The sequence below is a fragment of the Solenopsis invicta genome, chromosome 16 (assembly GCF_016802725.1).
Source record: "Solenopsis invicta isolate M01_SB chromosome 16, UNIL_Sinv_3.0, whole genome shotgun sequence".
NCBI classification, from domain to species: Eukaryota; Metazoa; Arthropoda; class Insecta; order Hymenoptera; family Formicidae; genus Solenopsis; species Solenopsis invicta.
Window position 1 is genome coordinate 741063 of NC_052679.1, and position 22578 is coordinate 763640.

The 22578-nt window shown below is 34.8% G+C and overlaps 1 protein-coding gene across 2 annotated transcripts in view; it reads right to left on the reverse strand.

The window, feature by feature from the left end:
* LOC105196071 (frequenin-1) overlaps window positions 1-22578 on the reverse strand; it is a 79210-nt gene that overhangs the window by 23687 nt on the left and 32945 nt on the right. For both annotated transcript variants that reach the window (XM_011161799.3, XM_039459154.1), the window contains 5 exons: window positions 5763-5787; window positions 4413-4461; window positions 4068-4157; window positions 3330-3408; window positions 1915-2003 (listed from right to left, as the gene is read on the reverse strand). In XM_011161799.3, coding sequence (XP_011160101.1) covers window positions 1915-2003; window positions 3330-3408; window positions 4068-4157; window positions 4413-4461; window positions 5763-5787 — 332 coding nt within the window. The remainder of the gene's footprint in view (window positions 1-1914; window positions 2004-3329; window positions 3409-4067; window positions 4158-4412; window positions 4462-5762; window positions 5788-22578) is intronic.

The following is a 22578-nucleotide window of genomic DNA, read 5'->3' on the forward strand; positions in this document are numbered from 1 at the left end:
AATTTAAATCTTATGTTTATATTTTACAGATCAATGTAATTTCAACGTAACAACTTTGTTGCTGCGCATCGTATTGGTAAGTGATAAATTAATCTTCAGTAAAGACTCGAAAAATTCTATCCAATATGATATACGTATATGTATGTCGTATTGATATACATAATTAATACGTATTAAATTAAAAACCAGTTAACAAATGTGCTAGTCATTATTAATTGTACACAGAAAGAATGAATGGTTTTGTTAAATTATTTAAAAATTTAGCTGGATACAGATCTGAAAATAATTCTTTGTTAGACTATTAAAATAGTTATGTAAGAACTCAAGCTGGTTGCTAGAATGTCAAAATTTTTTGCAGCGTTACTTATGCTCGAGCGTCCTTTATAATTATTTTTGATAATCCAACAAAAAATTACTTTTACATCTGCAATTAGCTAAATTTTTAGTCACTTCAACAAAACCATTTCTGCCTTGTACTTATTTTTATTCGTCAATTTTAATTTATATAATCTACTTATCTATCTACTATTCATTTATCTGCATTGATATTATATCAGTTAAAACAAAGTGTAAAATGACGTGAAAAAATAACATTTCAATTTCGAATAATCGCGGGACAGCGTATCAAACGCTTAATAATCATATATCAAACGCGTTTAGTGATTTCGTAAACATGAATAATTGTTTTGCTTCCATCCAAATGCTCTCATTTTATCTCTAATCAAAATATGGCACCTCATCTAAAATATGAAACGTCATCCTGGGTATCTCTAAGTGATATTCAAGGCGAGATTCAAGAGTAACGGTTATATGTAAATACGGGCTTTAAAGTTTTAGTAGATGTTACAACCGGCGAAAGATTAGAGTGCGCGTTGCACAGTACGAGGCATTGTAACTCAAAAGAAGCGTACATCGCGCTTGTCAGGAGCAATAGCGAAGTGGAGGTGACGTTATAGTTTACGTTGCTAACTCGCTTGTATAATAGCATGTATTGCTCGGAAACTGCGGAAGAAGATTATAACTTCTGCTAGGTTACACGTAACGCGCTTCGTTCGGATAAAATATCGACTTGATATTAAGCACGTTTGCGCGCGATGCATTTACAATTGCATCGCAGATAGCTAGTTGTTAAACAAGCACGAAAATGTTGTGTGCTATCGTGACCTTATTTACAGACGATGAATAAGGGAAGTGCACTGAAACGCGAAATAAACGAAACACGATCATAGATATCAAATAAACAAATAAGTAATAGAATACTGAGATAATACAGCATTCCAGAGTTAAGAACGTTACTTTATTAAAGCAAAGTGTATTACCGTTACTTTTTTCAAAAGCCTCGTTACTGTTATTCGTAAATTTCAAAAGTAACACGTTACCGTTATTATTACTTGAAAGTAACAATTTGTTACTTTTTTGTTATTTTTTTACGAGATTTTGGCGACTTATTCTCTTTTTTTAAAATAGCATCCAATTTTTTATAAAAGATGATCTAAATGTATATATTGTTCATTTCTAAAGTAACTTTAAAAATAACAATAAAATTTTATTATTATAAAAGTGCTCGACGTTACCGTTACCGTTGCAGACAGAAAAAAGAAATAATTGTTACTAAAAAAAGTAATTGTAACCGAAATTATAAAAAACTCGTTACTTCCCAGTCAAGATTGTTCAGTTTTTCCGTTTTATCGAACAGCATACTATTGACAGTTGAAATACTTAACAAATTTCTAATTGTCATCAAATTCACGTGACGTCAATAAAGCAGAGAGTTATTTTAAGAAAATCCTTGGATAGACATTGATAGGAAAAGCGTATTAGGTCTCAACTCAATTAGGAAAAGAGCAACAAAACGTTTCACGTTTCGAAAACTTCTTCGCGGGTTAACAAGTAATTTGAAAAGGATGCACTTACAACCATCTGATATATCGCGTCGACTATATTGTACATCTCGTCCCTTGTGATGAAGCCGTCATTGTCCACGTCATACAAACGAAAGGCCCCTGGAAAAGAGATAGGAAAAGGGAGAAAAACGCGTTTGACTTCTGCTACTGAAATTCCTGGAGAGTACACAAAATCCGAAGGTGCGCTTTGTTCGTATGAGAAACCGGTATCTTTCGTTTCATGCACGACTTCGCAAGCTTGTAAGTTCTATTTTCTCCGATGATATCCCGACCGCAACATTCTCGGCGAGGCTTTCATTCTTTGCTTTTGTCCGAATTGTGATCATTCATCGATAGTTCTCTCTCGAAGAGAACAATCGAGATTATCTCTTACGTTGCGATTGTCTTTCATAAGTCATTTCAAATTTTGTGTATAATTACAGTATACAAATACTTTCTGGGTATGAAATTGAAAAAAGCGTATTATTAACAATCAAATTTAAAAATTATCTCATTTTAATTGAATGCAATTTTATTAACATTTGTGTTTGTTTTCATCATATTGGAGAAAAATGAAAGCATCTTCAATAGAGATATTTATTTTTAAAATATGTATCTGTAAAGAATACTATCTAAAATAAATATTTTGTGTAGTGAATATAAGAAAAGCAAATAGTATTTAACATTTATATATTATACAGTATATTATATTTAATATATAATATACATTTATTTGAAATAAGATTTATTTTATATTTTAATATATTGAGGATAAATAAATTTTTCTTATTTTCTGTTTGTTTACTCACTACATATTTTCTATTTCTTAAGAAAACAAAATTTATATTACTAGACAAAACAGGCGCGCGCTACAAGACCTATATTACATAATTTCATACAAATCACAAATTGAATATTACATTATTAACCCCTCAATATAAATAATCAAAATACTTGATCCCCCCGTGAACGGCTGTCATTTACGAAGTAAGCGTTGAATGTGAACCAATCAGCACATTGGAAAAGCGACAACAATAAATTTCGAAATTTCGAGTTTTTTGTAGATACATTTTTAAGTGAAAAATATTTCTATCACTATTTTTTCTTTCAATTAACTTCTTTCAATTACTTTAATTTGATTTCAATTAACGGCTAGTTTTCATCGACTTTATGGAAATGTAAAAGTTAAGTTGCGTCGCCAACACCAATTCTGACTTTTTGTGCAGTGTTACTATAGCGGCGAACTTTTTACTTTCCCAGACAAAATTGAGTTTGAATTATTGACTTAATCACGTTAGGTAAATCAAAGAGAACTCGCTGCGCGATCCCGGCGATTGTCCGCGACGTGTCTAAAGTAGATGGGTAAACAAAGTAGCGCACGGGGGAGAACCCTTTCAAATTCGAGTAGGTGAGTTTTTTGTGGGAAATAAAGGACGAGGTACTCACAGTGAAGCTTTTCGTCCAGGTTGCCGCGCGACGTCACCGAGAGCGCTCTTATGAACTCCTCGAACTCTATCGTGCCGTCCTGAAACAACAATCCGACGTATCCTTATTTTGTCGCACGCGAAATGCTCCCTCCTATCGATCGCGGTATATATTCGAGGATCACTTTGCGATCGCGTTTCTTTAAAGGCGAATAGCTATCGGCTGCCAGTCTGGCAATTGTGTCGGCCGATACATTGTGCAAATAGTTTTCTCTCTCCCGGGTATTCGTATTTTTCTCTCGGGCCGCAAATCGAATAGTCTCGCGAGAGAAATCCAAGGCAAATTTCCGTCTCAGATATTTTTCTCAATATTTTCAGTAAACATACTCGACTTCGCGGCGCGAATGCCAATGCTCGCGCGATCGTTTGCGAAGCGAATCGCGATCGCCAATATCGGATTATCTCTGGTCTGACGCGTGAATTTGTTCAGCGCGTGCAATGCAAATTAAGAGTCTGATCTTATCTAATGTCAAGCTTCACCGAGCGATTAAATAACGGATAATAAAGATGTTGCGAGGGGTAGCGGCATATAGCAATCGAGGGGGAGGAAAAATAATTTGAGTAAGAGATAGTCGTGAACGCGCATCGCGTGATCGTCGCTCCTGCACGCGAACGCCGAATATCCGACGAACGCGAATTTGAAAAGCATGTGGTTTCGCGAGAAGCGACGAGTCTACATACGTGACAAGAAAAAACTCACGGCATTCTCGTCGAAGACTCTGAAGACGAGGGAGGCAAACTTTGACGGGTCACCCTGAGGGAAGAACTGCTTGTAGATCTTTATGAAGCCCTGAAATCACGCGAGCGCTGTATATAGTACGAGCTTTTTTACCTACTGTATTGATTATTGAGGGTGATTAACCCTTTCCTCCGGCTATTGTTGTCACGTGACAACAATGATTAATGTACTTTTCGTCCTGAGTACTGCACTCGACCATTTAATTTTTTGTTTTATGTCTTACTTATATTGCAAACGACATTTCTTTTAGGTGAAACGAAAGGAAAGAGTTAATATAGTTTCAACAGTATATAAAACAGTGCATACCTGTTCTGTCAGCAATCCATCGGGGCAATCCTTTAGGAATCCTTTGTGCCTACATGATATATATAATTCTTGTGTAATTATTTATTTTATTTTAAATTAAAGTATAAATTTTGAAATGTTAATAACGCAATTCAACGCAAAAATAACACCACAATAAGACTAGTCATTTCTCGTAGTTTTTTGGATGCTAAATACGAACACGGTTTCCAATTTGTTCTGTCACGTCACAATTTCGAGAAATTTACAGTTAAAGTTGCAAAAAAGGATTATTTTCACATATTTTATCATGTAGTTATGATGTGCATGACTTGCTAGAGAGGTTTAATTGCAACTAAAATTAAGAGTGTCATTAAGACTCTTAGACACTTTTGTATCAGTAAAACTGACAAATTTTAAAAAATACTCAAAAAGTACAATTTTGCTGAAATACAGATCTGAAAATAATTATATTGAAACATTAAAAAAGTTATATCAGATGTATAATTTGGTTGCTAAAATGTCAAAACTATTTGGAGCAATATTATCATGCTTGGGCGTTCTACATATGATAATTATTTTTGGCGGTAACAACATAAAACTATTTTCTGATCTATATCTAACTATTTATAGACGCTGCAGTAAAATTGTTCTTTCCTTGCAGGCGAGCATATGTATGTTTAATGTGGCGAGCATATGTATATATTAATTAAAATTTAAAAAAGGAAGAATTTTTGCAAAAATGTATGTGTAGAGATTTTTCATGATACTGAATTTGTCGATTTTTGACGTCAGATTCGTATTTAGTGATCTGAAAAACTTTTCAGTTTAAATAACTATAATTGAAAGGTGAAAGGTATAAATTGTCAATAAATTTAATTTACAATTTTTCTGTAATAAATTTTATAATGAATCATAGTTGACACAAAAAAATCTTTTTGAGGATTGAAAGTTCCAACAACATACTTAATCTTAATTCCAGTAAAACTTTTGCAGCATGTCAGATATCATAGTTGTAATATGATAAAATACGTGAAAATAATCATATTTTTGTCATTTTTATTGAAAATTTCTCAAAATTTTGCCTTGATGAAGCAATTAGAAAACCGGATTTGTATTCGACATCTAATAAACTATAAAAAATAATTAGAGTTTTATTCGAAGAACAGTCATTTTTTGTTGAACTGTGTAATAACTGGAAATTACGAAAAAAATTTTATAGTTTAATTTAATAATCTTTTATTTTAATTTGGCACAAAATTGATTCTCTCGTAAATTATTTTTTTCTGATTATTGGCGGAATATTTAATCATCCTGTCCAAGCTCTTGCAAGCTCGCATAATAGCCCATTGCTTTTCTTAGAGTCGAACTTACCATTGACGAATCTCCTTCTCGGTAACTGAAACAGAAACAAGAAGGGACATTTGGAGAGGTAATTAATTATTGGTCGTGCGATGTCGAGATCGGGTTATTCCGCGCGTGAAAAGTGCCCCCTCCCCCCAGTAAGAAAAACGCGACAGAAAGAGCCGTCGAGAGAGCACGGGGCGGAGAGAATTATATTGTTCTCCGGTGCACGCTCGCACCAGGCTCGTATCAACTGCCGTGTGATTTACTGCGCGACGGATTTACTCGGTAAATTCAGTACGGAGGTACGTGTCACTGAAAAACCCGATTGTCCCGTGAAAGCGATCAAATTTTTATACGGTGCCGTGGGTGGGCGGGTTCGAATCGTTTCTCTTTGCGTCAGCGGACGAAAAGTGGGACGTTACGTTCTCCTCCGCGTTTACTTCGATGGACATGAAACAAAAATGTATCCACCCCCTCCCCTCCCCCGATTAGAGGTGGCTGCAAAAAAAAGGAATAAGTCGTCGCAGTGCAGGGGCTATTCGTTCGGTGGATTGAATTTATTTGAACGAAGGGAAACCAATATCAGCGTGAACGACAATCGATAACGGCGTTTGTCCCTCAAGACGGATGTGCGAGCTGCTGAAATAACGAAAGTTTCCCTTCGAACCTTTTGTACTTAAGCGAACGGATTACTCGGCTTTTTTTTATGACGGAGGTTGAAGAAAAAAATAGAAAGAATAGAGAAGGGAGAGATTAGCAAATATCTCGTACCAATTTGTTTCTTAAGAATGTTTTGATTCTGTAATATCAGCTAAAAGTTATTGACATTTAAAAATTGCAGTTTTATTCTTTTTTTCTTGATCAACAACAAAAACTTTTGGTTATAAAAACTTGAATTTTGGCTCTAAAACCAACTGCAAAGATCAAGCCAACAAGGAATTTGGCTTATTGTACTTTATACATCAAAAATGATCACACTTTGCTGCAGTTTCAAATAAACTATTTTTAAAGCCAAATAAACCGAATAAGTATGTCCAAATAAACGCGTTTGCACAAATATTTATTAGAATTTTATTAGTAGGAACGTTGCCAAATGCGTACCACTTAAAGTATTTTCTATTATATTTTGCATTTGATGCTATTTTGGATGCAAATCAAAATTCGAAATTGTAGCTTGTGTGTCAAGCATCTATTATTATTTGCTACACCTTTTAGTATTAACAAGTTAATTTGTTATAAACTCTTTTGAAATATGCTGCGAAAGATGTGATTTATAAAACTGGCCGTCTAAAGCGTATCTGTCTGTGCTCTCTTAAATCGTATCGTCTTCGAAAGTATTGAATTTATAAATTAAAGTAATTAAAAATATAAGGAATTATTAACGAATATAGTTATTTTATTAACAATTTATCGAAAAAGTGATTAAACATTTAATAATTAATAAATAACGAGTAATAAAAAAATAAAAATACTGCAATAAATCTGGCTCGAATTTTTATAATTGACATATTTTTATTTATATCAATTATTAATTTTACCATTATCACTCATCAATCTTACATTATTGTTTATATTGTAATATAAATTTGTAGTGGTACGAGTTAGAAAACTTGATAGAGTTTATAAAAATATTGATTTCATTATTACAATAATTGTAAATATGTATATGTAATAAATGTTAAATATTCTGCAACAAACCTTCTTTTATGAAAATATAATAATTCAAAATAAAATTACACAATAATGTTATCATCAATTATATAAAATGATAAAAAATTTGTATCAGATGTAATTTTACAAAATTCATCTTGTTTGCATGATATTTTCATATCATGCAAACAAGATGAATCTTGTTAAATTTTTGTCTTTATATTATTTCTTATTTACTTGATATTTTTGTCACTAAATGTTGTTTATATTTAAGTAGTAAAAATGTAAAATATTGAAGAGGTACACTTTAAGGTATGAGTATACATTCAACAACTCAATATATTGTATAAAAATTTTAATTTAATTTGTAATGACATTTCCTCATCAAACTTGTAAATGAATATCAGAAAACACAATTTTATATAAGAATCAAGAGTAACAAAACATAGAATTGAATAACTTTTAAACTAATAAGAGAATTATATTTAAATTTTACATAGACACTGAAACGTATTATAATAATAGAACAATCTATAAACAATCTTCTATGTTTCTGATAATGTTTTGAGATACAACACATTTATTTTTAAATTTTGAGTTTCACAAAGCGCACTTTTCGATAGAAGCGCGAACGCAGCCGGAAAACATTGATCCGTACTGAAATCGCTATGCGAAATAGGTTTCCGTTTGTCCCGGAAGTTTATTTCAATATATCAAAGCGAGAGCAAAGATATTTTAGCTTTAACAAAATATTTTATTGAGATTGCATTCTAATTGGTAACCAGATGGTAGGTTATACCCTCTAAAGTACACGTGCTGCGTACGAGCAAAGCGCTTTACTCCCCACGTCAGCTGAACCGAATGTGTTATGGCAGAACCGAAGGAAGGGACAAAGGGTAAAGGGCGCGAGGAGACGCGACCGCTTGGGATCGATAGAACTAGGAGAGAACATGAAGAGTTTTGCGGTTTATATGGTAATCTTGCGTCGCCCCGAGTATACCATTAGCTTTCGGCAAACAGTGCGGCGAAGCCTGCCATCTCGTACGAGAGGAACTCTAACCAGATATCACCGGATATCACGTGATCTCCCGCTCTAATCAGGATATTACTCCGATAGCGATAGTTCCGCGATCTTCTCTCTGGGAAGAAGCGTACGGAGAGAGTTTCTCGACAGCGCGTTTTCCTCCGGAGGACATATTGTTTTCACGGGATATTTTTGTCTCTCTGCGCAGTCTACGCGAAAATAAAATCGCCCTCTCGTTAGATTGGATATTTCCGTTCGCGACGAAGACTGACTCTCTCGGAGCAGGAGCCGTCGTGTAATTATGCGAGACAGATCGTCTCGGCGATTGTCGCGAGGATCGATCGCGAGCTCGCGAGCCGATCATTATTCCTCGGGGTTGCCGGGGAGAGGTGGCCCGGATGGTCTACCGAAATATTCCTATAACTATGCAAATCAGAATCGCGTGGGCGGTTTCGTCAGCGAAACGATTCGTTCGTGTTGATTCTCTCCCCTGGGAGTTCGCGCCCCTGTTGGAAAAACGCCCGTTTAAACTACGATTATCAATCCAGTCATACGCGTGAGGCGCATTTTATGACTATTGGGATTTTCCCCGCTCGTTGCTCCGTTTTTAACTTCTTCTTGGACTCCTCGGTCGACCGTCAGTTAACCGGCAGTCTCGACGGTATCTCGAGGGATATCGAGCCTCATGTTTATCTCAAGTTCGATCGAACACTCTGCGATTTCCGACGTGGAACCATCGTTCACCGAGAAAGTTTGGGAGGGGTGTAGACGTGTGACGTGGGGCAATGGGTCACGCGATGGAATGAAAATTCTATCGTTTTTCACGCGATTGATTCGCGGCGAATATTCAGTGACACGCTTGAGTCACATCGTTATATTACGTCGACGATTCTCGCAACTCGTTCAATTATTCGCGCAATACCAGCGACATAACGACAGCCCTTTCGTGACTTGTTTGAATGAACAATTTCCACAGTATTAAAATATTGCGTTTGCCACGAAACTTTTATACTAGCTATACTTTGTGAGTGCGCGAATTCACACACTTTCTCTCTCTCTCTCTCTCTCTCTCTCTCTCTCTCTTGCTCGCTCGATACGCATAATTGATCATAGTTACTTAAACTTAATACTTTAACCGGTTTATTGAGCTTAAGAGTTAGGGCATGCCGATCAAATGCACCGCTCTTCTTCTCCTCGTCGTTCGCATTCTCATTTATCGCTTTTTTCGTTTCCCTTAAATCTCTCAATATCTCTCCTGCTGCAAATTTTACCTCGAATGGAAAAAAACGCGTCGCTCGGAATAATATGATCCGCTTTATCGCGTTAATTTGTACAAATGCGCTCGGAGGCGAGGATTAGTCGAGGCATCGGGAACCTCCGTGGTATTTATCGTTTAAATATGAAATTACTTTACCGCAGTACGTGCGCATTTAATCGTTCCAGTGAAATATTGGTGAAATCAATTGTAATAGAGAATGCAAATTTTAGAGGATTTTGTGAAAAGCGCTAAATATACCGTACTGGCCGCTATGTACCGCCGCGTTACATATTGCATTGTGTGTATCAATGATTGACTATGTAGTGAACGAGGTAAAGGCTATAAAAGGACGATAAAAGCGAGTAGCATTTAATTTTAAATGTCATGCCTCGGTACAAGAGGAAAGTTATTTGTGCTTTTTAAATAAAGGGACTACAGTTTAGAAAAAGAAATATTTGTAACGGTTAGATGAGCTAGGGAATTATCAACGAAGAAAAAAATTTGTCGACATTTATTCCTTTGAGACGCTGAGGGCAACGAACGAATAAGCAATGAAGATCATATTCGCTGAGGATGAGAATTAACATTTAGATTAAAACACACACAGCTTTGACATTTAGTTTTTAAATATTTTAAGATTCCATAATTTTCTATTTTTATTACATGCCATCAGAAAATAAGTAACGTAGTTTAATCTTTTCAAGCTTTTTGGTTAAAGGTAATACAGTCACGAAACTAATTGTGCGAATACAGAATATTGACAGTTTGGTTTATGCTATACATTTATTAAATAAGTATTATAATATTTTTTAGAAGAAACTTGATTGAAAGTGAAAATTTTTGATGATACATTTCTGTCGAAAGCAAATTTATGTTCAAAACGAAATATTCACTGGTCTATTATTTTTAACAAAATCAGAATTAGAGGATATATTTAAATAAAATTGCACAAAGCACCGATTCTATTTTCTTTCTGTTTTTATCTGCTTGGAAAAATGTCTAATAATACAAAATAATATAACAAAATAATATAAAAGATGATAATATTGTAACGTAATAATATTAAATAAACAGCCTGATATTAAGGTCAACATTAATTAATTATCCGGGTATTGGGAATTAATTTTATGCTATAAATCAGAAACATCCTTTTGATATGAGTGCATTACTGGCAAGTGTTTTCATTTCCAATTAAGTTTTTCCTAAACAAACTATAATTTAATTAATTTGTAACGTAAAATAAACTTTCATATCTTATGTACTAAACAATTAATTTTGTATACATTCGTTCATGTATTTAGATAATTGTAGTGGCAGTAGATTTTTGCAAGTTTTTATTTGTTTCACACGAAGTACGTTTTCAGTATTTGCCATTACATCCCAAAATTATCTTGAAAAAATGATTTTAGTTTATTTTTATTTAGCTTACCCAGTAATGAGAAATAGACCTTTTTTGGGACCTGAATAAACAAAATTTTTTTCGATGGATTTTTAGTCGCTGAAAACGAATCTGACGGCCAAAGTTGGCTATCACATCGTAATTTTGAGAAAAATGGCATCAAAGAAGTAAAAAACGACAATTTTTAGGATGTTGTAGCATCAGTGTCTTTTATATTAGTCATATTTTGAAAACAAAGAATCAAATTGAAATAGAACAAAATGCATGTTAAAGCTAAAAGTCAATACTTTTTCGTAACATTAACAAAATTTAGAAAAAAATGTATTTTGGTGCTACAAATCCCGCAAATCCTAGAAATCATTGTTTTTTACCTTTTTTGATGCCTTTTTTTTTAAATTATGACGTGACAGTCTCTGGATTCGTTTTCAATAATTAAAAATTCATCAGAATACAATTTGTTTTTTAGGTCTCAAAATAGTATTGAACTGTGTTATTAGAAATTGTACTATCTCCATCTTCCACTTACATAAACGAAGTATTATCTTGTCTAAATTATCTAAGTAAATTATGAATAACGAGTATAAAATATTAACTTCAACCTTGAAGTTACCATTTATTATAACTGGAAAATTGTTTTTAAATGACAACAAATTGCATAAATTGGATTTTTTTTGTCAAATTGAATTATTTGGAAAATTTGCGTTTTTAAAAAATAAAAATTTATATAAAAAAATATAAATATATTGTTTTATATCCTAGATTATTTTGCGCAATAACAATAATATTTTAAAATTATTTATATACACCCTCTCGTCTTGTCTCTCTCTCTCTCTCTCTCTCTCTCTCTCTCTCTCTCTCTTTCTCTCTGTTTCTCTCTTCGTTTAGTAATAACCTCGGGAGCTGCTTTTCTCAGACGCATTTTCCACGTTGCTAGAAGTTTTTCTAATCTGCCGCCCTCAACGACTCTCATAAATGGAAGCGTTGAGGACTGTCGTGTCAGAAGAAACCCTCTCACAGAAATTTAGTGATATTGCTGTCAGCAGGTCTGTCATCATATGCTAACGTAATCTCAGCTTATTTTCCAGCGGTTGAACCAGATTGGCGTTTTTCCTGTCCTCTCTAGTCTCGTTCGCTTTCGCCGCTCGCTTTCCCGGAGATAAAGTTAAAACTATCGTATCAATCGACGCGCATGCCTGGTAAACTCCCTCCCCCTTCCAACGCAATGTTCTTCCACTTTCAAATACATTTCGTATATTTTCACGTTATATTTTCTCCTCGTGATTTGTTTCGCGAGGAGACATGCATACAAATGATGCGACACAAAGTAGAAATACGCTTCGTACTTGCCGTTAGTCTGCCAAATATCGGGAAAACTTGCTTCAAGGCCTGATGAATTTTTAAATAGGATATAGGACAGACGTATAAACGCGCGATATTGCGCGACCGCACTTAGTACCACGAGAGACATGAGGTTGTGTTTAATCGCGTGCCGTAAGTGCGGTGTACGAGTCTTGAATTAATGCCGCGGAGCTCGGCTTCCCTCACGCTTCGTCGTTATTCAAATTTGCCCGTTTCACCAAGGGGGAGAACGCCTGCCAACTGACTGTCGGGACGAGTACGAAGCGTTTATCAAAATGACTGCCTTAAACACGGCCATTCTTATTTTAGGAACGCCGCATGTTTACGCGCGGCATTGTGTAATCTACCGAGACACGTGTATTATTTGCATTCTAATTTTTCGCGCGTCTCGGAGACGAGTAACTGATCCGCAATGCATCCGTAATTATGCACGAAGAGACAGAATTAGCCAACAAAACTAAAATATAGCTGTGGCAATTAAAATGTGCCCTTTAAAACAGAGAGAACTAATGTCGTTGCTGTCAAAGTTTATTTTATTAGCTTAAAATATGCTATGCTACAGAAAAAAATAGTCGCTATATAATAATTATGCTATTTTATTCGCAATACAAAATAATATTTGTACTGGAACTAAAAATCTTAGAGATTATATGTGCTTCGACGCTAGCGCTTTGAATTCTTTCTGAGAGGAATATCGAGTTTTTAAATTAATTTTTAGGTAAAAATAAATAAACGAAATTGTCAAAATACATTTTATTTACTTTTATCTTGGAATGCAATTTTGGGAACTTGACTTTGAGGAATCCTTTCATAAAATGATATCTTTTTTATTCAAGTAATAGTGAAATTTCAAGCAATAGTAAACAATTTCATAATGTTGCGTTCTTTATTCTACTCTATGTGATTCCTTACATATGAGAATTGCAGGAATAATTCATCGCGTCCATCTCTCAATGGTTTCACTTATGTACGTAAAATATTGAGGAATGTCTGCCACTTTCTTAGCTAAAGTTCACTTTTAATTTCAGCTAATAAATTTTTATCTCGCGGCAAATATTTTACCTTTAATAGTCAACATTTAGCAATGATAGAAAAATTTTAGCTGCAGATGTTTATTAGTTAATATTTCTTTGTGTGTAGGTCTCGTGAAACTTTTATTAAAAATACTTTTTAATATCACTCTCGCGCGAATGGAAAGTTAGTTAAATAAACTAATTTTATTTCTTTAATTCGATAATTACTAAAAAATACTTCTAATTTATTAAAATGTGTTTGGAATAAAAAAATACGCGTGTAATTCTACCCGTTGCGTTTCAAATTAAACTGACGTAAATGAGAAAGATTAAATTTGGTAGTTGAACGTTTTATGATAATTTGAGTACGCGTGAAATGTTTATAGGGGTTTCAAAAATACGGCACTTTTATGAACTATGCCATTTCCCCTCGCGATTTATGTGATACAGCGGACGAATGTATGCATGAGCACAATATTCGTAAAAACAGCGTTATCTTGAGACACTTTAATTTGTTCGGTTCTGCGGTCCATTTAATCATTCGGATCGGCGGCGGCGACGCGGCGGTGGAGTATCGATAGATAAGAGAAAAAGCAAGGATGGAGAGAAAAGCCTTAGAGAGTGCGCCTTTTCAAATGGTTGCTCCGAAAACTCATCTCGATATATAGCGCCTTTATCCCACGAGAACGTAATCTCTGCTTATTTTCTCGAAGTGAAGCCGAGAGGAATCCTCGTCGTCGACTCGCCGTTGGGCCAGAGTTCCGATCGATCGGTCGATCTTTCCGAATATAATACTGCCCCCATAGCTCGTCTGGAAACTAGCTCGTTGATCTTCGAGCAAGTTTTATTAGCCAGTCGGTCGGATAATAGCGAGAGAGAAAAAAATTAGACGGAAATTTGCGAAGAAATACTCGATTTCTGATAGCGATTCATTTTCCACCAAGTCCGTGATTTTATCTCGACGGGTGCAGGATAGGCGTTTTCTCTTCTCTTTCTTCCTCCTCCTCGACCTCAAGTCATTGTCTCCGCGGTATACCTATTTCTCGCAGGCCGCGTGCTGTTCTTTACGAGCGGAAGTGGCGATGAAATGAAAAGAGGCATAAAAACCTTTGCCAGAAACACCAGTTCCTGTCCAGCAATTCTGATCGAGCGGCGAAATTATTTTCCGAGGTTGTCGGTTTCAGAAAACTGTCAGAGGTGAATTGTCTATTTCGCGAACGTGCATTGTCGAGAGCAGCAGATTGTCCTTACGAGCAATCAAGTTTCAGATATTCGTTGCACCATCGCCGCAGAGTTTCGCGGTGGAAACGTTATTGTCGCGCGATAACTTCGCGATTAAAGGGTGCGGACGGACATTAAAGGGCGGGCGGATGCGTTACTCGAAAATGGCGAACACCCGGCGCGGAAGTACGGATATAATTGCGCAACTTTTTAGTCCCCGCGTGACGCATCGCCGCATGATAATCGCTCGTAAAAGTCGAAAAAGCCCGCGTCCTCTCCGACCGCGTTAAGAAGTCCTCGGGAGCCGTCGTCGGGAGGTCGTTAATTAGAATAGCTCTCGAAAACTTGAGCGTCGGGACGCGCGCGATGACATGCAGATGGGAAAACTTTCGAGCACTGTCAACGGCTGTCGCACGCAAAAGACGATCGCTCTGAAAGCTTATAGCAAGTCTCTCCGATCTTCCTTAAAGTCTCGTTAACCCGGAACCAGTTGGGAGAAAGAGAGAGATGTAATTTACGCCTTGGAGACTCATAATCGAAAAACCATTACCCCCGTTTCGTGCCGAATCGGAATTATTAATAAGCTTTACTTCTCTACTTAACTAGAACGAATTATCTTTGAGGATAATGTGTTACGATTTCACGTTCCGATAATGTGACCGACGGAATATTATAATAGAGTACACGGAATGATTTAGTAACTGAATTATTGCTCTTTTCTGTCAAGATAGAAAAAAAAAAAATTTTTATTGATTAGTATTCATTATTTACAATTCTGTAGTTGTGCTTTCTGAACAATATGCTTGCAATGTAATTGTACTTTATTTTATGAAATTATATTATACATATACTTTTGTTTAAAAGTAAATTGATTTTTCTCATTACTCTGCATATAAAAATATTAGGATAAAATAACAAAGAAAATCAACTTTGATAGATTATGATTTGATATGTACTTTACATGCTTTCTTTAGAATGGAAAAGATATTTATAGATGTTTATGTATAAGTCTCAAATAATTATGGGTTGGCATAATTAAATACAATAATTTTGTGCATGTCATTGTGTGTTAAGCATACTAAATAAAATATATTAAAAGCATTATAATTTTAAAGAATTATTAACAAAGTATTTAGAAAGCTTATTGTAAAGGTTACTTGGTAAAGATAACTTTCATTTTCTTTCCTAAATGTCAGCAATGATTGAGAAAGTGATTTTGTATTAAGAAACAATAATTATAAAAGTTAAAGAATGTAAGAAATTTTTATAATTTTATTAATATATGTGTGTGTCTCTGTAAAACATTTAATTTTGCAAATTTGACTGATAATAATTAGGATCGCCACCTTACTACGTCTCTACGAAAGTACATTTTGTATGCAACATGTACAATGACGATTTATGAATGGGTTGTAAAATGCAGCTCGCGTCATTGCGTATGAAAAAATTTGCGCGTTTATTTTAGGATTAATGAGTTAAATGTGACCATTACGCGCGAAATGTATAGGTATCACGCCTGTTTCATTTTATCACTTTTTATGCGAAAATTTTTGACAGACCAAATTTCCGATACTTTAACGAATTAAATCTTTATTTATCTCATGCGTATTTATAATTTATATTAAAAAAATATTCAGAGGACGTGTAAAAGTAAATGGACGTTTCCTGCGTTCATAGACAAAATTGTATCATAGCATTTTTTACGTACGCATGTCCGGATGTATTTTGAGAAACTAATTTTCTCAATTAAGTTTAAGAATAAAAGCGACGAGAGAAGACCAATAAAACGATCTACGCCGAAGCAAACGCGAAAGTTAAAATATCTCGTTTCAGGTAAAACTACATATTATATACTAAAATTCACGTAAAAAAAAGGAACAAAAGAGAAACAACTTTTTTATTGACACAAGAAAATGCTCTCACAGTAAAAAAATGATATTCTCTCTTTTTGGTTAATATGCGGAGGTGTGCGGCATGCGGTTTGTTTAAAGGGCATTATGCGAATGGGGAATGCTCGGTCGCTGCAAAATATGCGTTGTCGTAACACACGCGATACGTAAGCTCCTACGCGGCGATATACAACGCCCGGTTGCACGTAAATGCGGATCTGCCGCGCGCGGCTGCGTATACACACAGCGGGGTGTACAGGTATGCATTCTGTTTGCACACACGCAAGAGAACGTGAACGATTGCGCAAATACGACGGACGCGCCCGGCGATGCGGCGATGCGGCGATGCGGTAACTCCACCGAGAGGGCTAGAGGGAGAAAGAGAGAGAGGGAGAGAGAGAGAGAGAGAAAGAGAGGAATTTCAGGACATTATGCACGCGAGTCCAAATACAATTTATACACAGATAGTTGTTACATTTACGAATTTCCGCATACGACGCCACCGCCACCTGCTCGAGAACCGTAATTGGAACGGGGAGCGAGCGTAGGGTATAAAGGATTAACTTTCGAAGTTCCGCATGTTCTAGTCTCGGAGATGCGGAGATCGCGGCGCTGTGCGAGCTGCAGCGCGATAAGTTTTAACGGGTTATCGCAACTCATTGCTCATTTAAATCTCCGCAGCGGCCAAGTCAAGAGAAATTCAACCCTTGCGCGCATCGTGTCATTTTTTGTCATCGGGATTGATGAATGATTAATGCATTTGTATTGTGAGAGGGCTGACCGGAAGCGCTGGCCGTTGCGAGTCGCGTAATTTTCGCGAATCTCCGAAAATAAATGGGTCTCGGAAAATTCCGCGTTGCATCGCTGATCACGCGTCGTGTTGCATCGCCACCGGCGACGACGTGCAACTCCCGATGTGACACTCGGACGTTGTAGTTTGGTCGGTCGGTGGTAACCGAATCTCTCTTCCTCTCTTTTTCTCTCATTCTACCTCTCTCTCTTCGTTTCCGGCAAAATTCAATTTTCACGCGAGAATTATCGAAGAGCGCACCTCCGGCTCCTACGCCATGCAGACTGCAGTCGCCGACGCGTTCGCAGCGTCCTATCGTCGCCTCTTATCACCGGCATCGACAATTTACGACGCGATTGTCCCGCTTATCCAATGCGCGTGCACGTGCGTAATGCGGCACCTCCGCATTTTAACCGATGATAACCGGCGCCATTACGTCAGCATCGATGACGATGACGATGGAAAATCGTCGATGGGAGAGCGAAGTCACGTCTTTTATTAGTGGACCATAGTTGATGTGTTTGAGGAGGAATTCCATTTTTCGAGCTTTGTTTTCTCATATTCGTATAATCCCTATTTTATTAACAAACGTATTTTGTGTCCGATCGAATTCCATCCACGAAAGTTCTACGAAACATCAAAGAATCCCCCCGCTTCTTATTCCTTACTAAAAAAATTTAAGGATCTTTGTGCGATCGTTTGGATGATCAACAGCATTAATTTTTTTTTCTGCGATTGGCATTGAGTTGAAATTTTATAAAATTGTAATTTTATAAAATTTAATTGATTTTATAAAAATTATTTTATTTTGATTTTAAATAAATATTTGGGTGTCTGTTTTTATTTAGAAATTATTTTTCTTAAAAGCAAACCACTTATTTACAAAGAAATGGAAGATTTGGGGAACAGAATTGGGGAATTATATTATATACAAGCAAGATAATGTTGAGCCTTTTGAACAAGACATTATTTTTGCAACCAAAGTATTAAAAATTACTTACATTTTTGTGATAATCAATTTTTCTTACTTACTCTTTATTGAAAATCACTCATTTTCATGTGTCTGAACAATTACATTTGTTTAAAAATTTGGAATTTTTGGTTCTTTTTCAAAGCTTTATTTCTAAACAAGAAAATCCTGTAATCATTTTTTATGTGCTTTAATTATAAGTTACAATTTTTAATAGTTCTTATACGATTTGTGATTAATCTTTAGTAATTAAATTATACATTTTATTTTTCTTTAAAATGAACTACAGATATATCTAAAAACTTAAAAATATGTTTATGAATTTTTAAAGATTTTTTGAATCCCTTTAAATAAGTAAAAAATGTGGTCTGATCCATGTTTGTAAAGAAAAGATGCCACTTTTTAAATTTACTGTAAGTTATTTTGACTTAACTAAAAAATTATCGAAATTAAAATTCGCAAGCTTTAAAAGTTTACATTGCCATTTTTTGCGCAAAAAATTTGGGTGTTAGCATGCTTTGAAACTAGCTACAAAGAACAAAGTAACAAATAATTTAATTTATAGTGGCTTGTGCAGTATCACATATGATGCGGTTTTAAGTAAATAACTTTTAAAAGAGTAACTCCAAATGAACCTTTCCACAAATATTTATTAGTACATGTATAAAATAATTTCATTTTAACTTGTAATGCTAGCCTTTATCAAAGTTACAAAAAAGTGCTACGCATTTTTAAATACGAATTGATGCAAACAAAAAATTAAATACCTTTTAAATTAATAAAATTTTCTTATACTCAGATTTTACACAGATATTCAAACGTAATAAGAACAATCTGTGAAATTGTTATACTTTTGCATTCTTAATGTTTTGAGTCACATACATTCTTAAGCAAAAAATTTTGTAAATGTAACAGTCTACCTCGAGTAAAGTACAACAGCATGATGTGTGTGCACATAGAGCTCGCAACTATTTTAACAATATTATTGTGTGTGGTGCACAACTTTCGCTCGGAATGTTTTAATTTACATTTTAATTCATGGATATAACAATCGCGAAAACGAGAAAATAGTTACCGCTAATAGTTGATCGAGGGTAATTTTTATTCGCTGAACATTTAGTTTTTTTTCTATTACAATTTGTGAAATGTTCTGACTAACTTGAACAATTAAATAATTTCATCGCGAGATTTACTTGTATCGTCGATTGAAGTAGGATAATTATGATCTTGAAATCGAGTTCGCTCAGTGAGTCGAATAGATCCGCAATAGATGCATTTCCGTGTATTTTCGTGAAACAACTGGTTGCAAACCGCATTTTAATAGGACGCTTGAATCAACGGCATCCGTCCCGGATGTAACGCGATCGAATCCGGCGGAACGCATTGTAAATACGCGGTTGCGCGATATACCGCGAGAATATGGTATAACGACTCGTGCGAACTGCGAGTATTTACGCGGGCGCAATTGGGGCGCGGTGTCTCGCGCGTAATCGCGTAACACAATTGCAATATCTCATCCACGTTGATAGAAGGGAATTGAATTAAATTTTAACGATTTCAACGTTTATTATGATCTTTACGCGCGGTAAACTTGCGCTGGGAAAGAAGAAACGGAAAAATGCGACTTGATGCGTTTTATTATATTATTTTGTAATAAAACATCTGGTTGCGCGGGGCGGGAGAGTGACAGTCGCATGCGGTATGTCATGCAAATTAAATTTCTAGTCGCTTGTACGTGGCGTATGTCCAGCGGTATATTGGATCTCTCTGCGTGTTATTAGTGGAAAGCGTGAAACGAGAAAAATCACAAAAAGTGCTTTTGTCCTCTTCGTAAAATATTGATCTAGTCATATTTATTTTTCATAACACGATTCTCTTTAACGTGAGACCACGGTAGGCAGTCCTAGTTATCACAAACAATAGTCTAATTGTTGGAATTGACTGAATAATGGTCATAATAACAATCCGTACAGTAAACAATGGCTAATTAATAGAAGAAGGTTCCCAATATCAAAATATCATTTTGTTTTTGGATTGTATTTCTTAAATGAAAACTAAAAATGAAACTTTAAAGACGTAAATACAAATAGAAAATGTACTAAATGATATAGCAGTTTTTATAATATTGTTTGGAATTTTTCAATAATTATTTAAGTATTTTTGTAAGATAAGCAAAAATGAAAATCTGACAAAATGAGTTTCAAAACCAATGACATTTTTCTTTTCTTTGCCTTTAATGAGTCTTCTGTAAAAATATTTGCAAGTTACAATATATGAGAATTCTTGGATTATTTTTTACTTTTTTCGATGTAAAATGCTTTTTATCAATTTATATAACTAGAACATAACAGCGCGTTTTACACGCACATCTTCTTTTATCTACAGCGGTTCTTTTACTTTAATAAATATTTTTAATAATTAACCAATTATACAGTTATTTAACTTAATAGTTGTAATAACGAACCAATTATGCAATTATTATATTTATATTAATTAAACAATTAAATAATTATTAATTTAACAAATTGATAACTAATCTGAAACGCGGAAAATAGATTTTAAATTAAAGGCTTTAAATTAGATAACGTGCCAATTTTAAAATAGAAATGCCTCATGCTATTCCGCAGGATGCAATATGTAGCGCAACAATATATGTATAAAGATTAGATTATATTATTAACTTTATAAAAATAGATCTGCTAGTGCTGTCTTTTATTTTATCCTATAAAATATCTGAACCGAATAAAACTCACTTAATTTATTTTATTTTTTTTAAAAAGATTTTTTTATGAGGATATTGAAATAAACTAAATAAGAATAAAGTCAATCACTCACCAAAATAAAATGTAACTTTATGTACAATATTTGTAAGTAAGCAACAAAGTTTTGAATTCTGACAGTAGGCCTTATATGTTTATGAATATAATAAAGCCTAAATAAAAATTGAAAATAAAGAAAAAATAACAAATAACTATACATTATCTTCTAAATCAATTTAAAAATAATATTGAACATCATAATTATCTTTAACTTTGTCTTTGATTAATGTTTTAATATATGGAAATTTCTAACCATTTAAATCGTTTTTAGCGGATTTTATATAAAAAAAAACAATTAACAACAAGAGCTATCGGTTTTTTCTTTAATTATTTAAGCAGATCATGTTTTTATCAACAAAGTGCAATGTCTAGTTATCGAGAAATAATGAGGTGTTGCTTTAGAAGATGTATACCGATATTGGCAACTTTCCTTTAATATATATATGTAAATAAAGGATAAAGTTAATTAATGGCAGTAATTAATCGAAACTATGCGCTAGGCGTCGTTTGTGTCACTTCGAGGTCGCGTGCACATCGCGTGAACGTCGCAAAATCCCTCGCTAATGTGCTAATTCCTTTGCCAATTTTGCGGGATAAACACGGATTCGCCGATCGATAAAGCGTTGATCCTATGTCTAACGCTCATGTTGATTTCCGTACGTTGTATCTTATCCCTCCTCCGCCCTCCTTCGTCTCCTCTCTTGCAAGTCCAATTACTGAGATACACATAACGCCGGATTTGACAGACGGCGGAAACGTGCGTCACGGTTTCGGGCTTCCGTGCAATACAAGACATTGTCTCGCTATTGTCTCAAAACACAGCAAGACACGCATCACACGAGATGTGTCACGAAACAGAGTGCCGAGTCGATTTTTAATCTTCTCTTTCCAATCTCCTTTTAACGACTGAGCGAGGTAATGATTAGAGTTTCGGCTGAGTACGCGCGGTTTATTGGTAAAAAAATGTAGCACGCCGCATTTTTAATCCGAAATTAATCTTGCGCTCTAACAAATAAAGTAAATGTATGGAATTACGCCACCATAGTTTATTTTGTGCCCGTAATAAAACACACAGCTGATTAAAAATTTCTAAACATTACCGAAAAGCAGTCGTCAAAGTGCTCTGTCAAATGGCTCTGTCAAAGTAAATAAACTCATATAATGTGATTTTTCGTGAAAAGCCGTTTCCAAAGATCATGGATAGGTTTATTTTTAAATTGTTACTAACCTGTTAAATGATAAAACGCATTAAATACAATTATATATAAAAATTGTTTTTCTTTTTTTAAATAAATTGTCAAAAATTAGTCTTTCTTAAAGTGGCGTAATTCTATACATTTATCTTGGGAAACGAGATAGAGAGAACTCGGTCGAAAAATGCGCAACACATTCTTCTCGTGTTCGCAAACATTTCGATTGAACGCGGAGAGAGTGCCGAGAGTATGAAATAG